Source organism: Morone saxatilis, unplaced genomic scaffold (assembly GCF_004916995.1).
Source record: "Morone saxatilis isolate NCDOM2014 unplaced genomic scaffold, NCSU_SB_2.0 Contig10, whole genome shotgun sequence".
NCBI lineage: Eukaryota > Metazoa > Chordata > Actinopteri > Moronidae > Morone > Morone saxatilis.
In genome coordinates, this window is record NW_023339652.1 from 3501508 (window position 1) to 3504424 (window position 2917).

Consider the following 2917-nt stretch of genomic DNA (forward strand, 5'->3'; position numbering starts at 1 on the left):
CCCTCTGTCTCTCTCCCCCTCTGTGTCAGTGGAGAGGAAGATTGAAAAAATGAGCTAAATTCATCTAACTATGAACTCGTTTGCGTCGTGATCATTTTATTTTGTTGGGGATAAAATATCCAATAAAGTCTGGACATTTTAGTTTTGTTTCTTGTTGTACATTTTATTCATCTTTTTTTCCCAACAAATTTGTTTAATTAAATCCATTTAAGATCTTTATTTATTTAGTTTCAATATATTTTTATTTTAACTTTAAATTAAATGTATTATTATTATTGTTATTATTATAATTATTATTATCATCATTATTATTACTGTTATTATTATTATTATTGTTATTATTAATATCAGATGATGAAAGAAAGAGCTTTTAGGCATTTTGATGCGCCTGTTTAGAATACAGGTTAACCTGTATGGCCTTTAGCGCCAAAAGCAGAGCTTGTTCATGTGAGGGATGAATGAGTTGCTCATGGGCATTTTCTTTCTTTTTTTTTTTTTTTGGTATGAGATTAAACATGGCTGATCATTAAGGCTGCAAATCTGGGGAATAATGTTAGATCAAAAGGGAATGTAATAAAGCGCACGCCTACCTGAACAGGACCTTGTTTTTGGTCTTGTTTTGGAACCATAACTAGAAGGTGACCCACCTATCAGGCTACTTGGTGGGAAGAGGCCTGGGCCGTATTCAGGGACATAGGATGGGTATGTGGCGATGGGGTGGTGGGCAGAGGATGACCCTGCTCCGATTGATGCCACGCTCCGGCTGTGAGCTGACTCCAGTTTCATACTCTCGGCCAGGGTCACCTGGTACTTTATGCACTCTTTATCCTCCTGCCGCCCGGAGCTGCTGGAGCCCGGGGTGGATATGCCGGGGTCCGGGGATACGTCTTTCGGAGGGGTCGGGGGAAACGTGAAGAGGTGCGGACTGGAGTGACCGGTGGACAGGGAGGAGGAGGAGGCCGGGGGGTAGACGGACAGGCTGGCCGGGGAGCCGTGGTGCAGGGGGTTCTTGGGAAAGGGGCTCAGGTTCCAGGGAGAAGTGCTGTGGTGCGGGGCGATGCCTTTGCCCCCCTCCAGCCAGGGCAGGGAGCCGTGAAGTAATGAGGGACGGCACACCTGGCTACCTGGGGCAGCACAGAAACACAAGAAAACATCAGAACCTGACCTCAGTCTGCAGCAGCAATAAATACACATTCGTTTCTTTGTCATGTACACGCGTAAAGTCGAGCTGTGGGCCTAAACAGCCACACATTTATGCACTGATTTACCACATACATTTACTGACATTTCATTCTTAATGTCTAACATATAACACACAGCACACAGCCCAGATTTAATTCCCCTTCGAAGTGCTTTCTATCCAGATTTATGTGGCCGCAGAATTTTGCCCTTTCCATTGAAAAGGCCTTAATGCAACAACTCAATACTTGTAAGCAGCCTCAAAAGAAACTACGTCGTGATTGACTGTTGAGGAAGTTGAAGGCTACAATAAAGGGAACTCCACAGATAGCTACGGGCCGATGAATAGCATTATAATTAAGATAAATATTGTGCAAGCGCTCAGAAGTGAAAACGTCCTACCGAGCAACTAGCAAAATATTCCAGGTGTATCTGTGACTCCTGTGCCAACAAATCTATTTGTTGAAATCCGTAACCAAACACTCGATTGATCCAGAGAACAAATTTACGCACACGGGCTTTTTTGAAAAACTTCTTTGACATGCGAGTCAGCTGAATGCCACTTTATGTTTGTGAAGTTTAGAAGGGAATGGGGGCTGTGATATAGGCGGCAGACAGAAACCAAAGACAAACTGGAGGTAAACCATACATATTTACGGCGTGGTTTCACAACACTTAAGCTCTCAGGTTTTTAAGATAAAGTCAACTCAGGCCAAAACCGAAACCTGGTCTCTATCACAGTCAGATAATACAAATAATTCCAAACACTGTGACAGTAATTGAGTATTGCTGCTGAGGCGGTAAATTACTCACACGGATCCAAACAGGATAATGTGCACATTATTAAATAAAAGGCCTAAAGAGGCCGTTTACTTACTGTGAGGAGGAGGAGGGTACCTCTGGACGGCTCGGACAGAGTTTCCATAGTATGGAGAGACGTGGTTCCCCTGTCCATCGATATTAAACAGTACATCCACATCGTCAGCGAGGGGATACTGCGAAGGGTCCATGTATGAGTGGCCGAGGCCCGGGTGATGTGAGCCGGGATGCTGCTCGTTCAACACCGCGGGATGATGGCTCATCCATCGTGGCTGATCCGCACTTACTTCCATTGCTTTGCCTTTTTCTTTAGCAAATGTTCATGCACGCCGAAGCAAACCGGTACAAGTCACAAGGTAAGAAATAATCTGTCCCAAATCCGTTTTTAGTTAAATCCACAGGTTCCGCGCTTGCTTCCGATCACCTGGAGACAGAGAGGAGAATTAAATGTCTTATTTTCTCACATTTGTTCACATGCAGCACGACTAAAGCAGACAGGAGGCTCGCGCTTAAGTGAATTTACCCGGCTTTTTCTAAAAACGATATAAATATATATATATTTAAACACGAAACATACCCCACATTACAAATGCAACAAAGGTGTTGACATATAAATACGTCCAAAATGGAATCCAGTCCCACGCAGAGTTCCTGAACTTCTTCCTCTCAGAGACAAATGTCAGTGTTTGAGCCCGGCTCAACAAGTAGTGGAGGTTGGTTCGGGCGCAGGGCTCGTTTGCAGCGGATGGCTTCACTGCACACTGACCAGCACCAGCAAGTTAAACTCACTGATCAAATCTCTGTTTGTGCGCAGTTGTAGCCCTCTCCATTAACTCCGCTCCTCTCTCTCTCTCTCTTTCCCTCTCGTCTGTGTGGCTCTTACTCGCTCAACCTTGTTCTACCTCTCTCTCTCTCTCTC

At 44.5% G+C, this 2917-nt stretch overlaps 1 protein-coding gene across 4 annotated transcripts in view; it reads right to left on the bottom strand.

Annotated features, from left to right (window-relative positions):
* The window catches only part of gata3 (GATA binding protein 3), a 13377-nt gene that overhangs the window by 8217 nt on the left and 2243 nt on the right, over positions 1 to 2917 (bottom strand). For 2 of the 4 annotated variants that reach the window (XM_035675561.1, XM_035675545.1), the window contains exons 1-3: positions 2576 to 2911; positions 2057 to 2422; positions 591 to 1124 (exon numbers count right to left, since the gene is read on the bottom strand). In XM_035675561.1, coding sequence (XP_035531454.1) covers positions 591 to 1124; positions 2057 to 2291 — 769 coding nt within the window. In that variant the 5' untranslated portion in view covers positions 2292 to 2422; positions 2576 to 2911. Of the gene's footprint in view, positions 1 to 590; positions 1125 to 2056; positions 2423 to 2575; positions 2912 to 2917 lie in introns of those variants that run through there. The other 2 variants (XM_035675569.1, XM_035675553.1) reach the window with 2 other exon arrangements.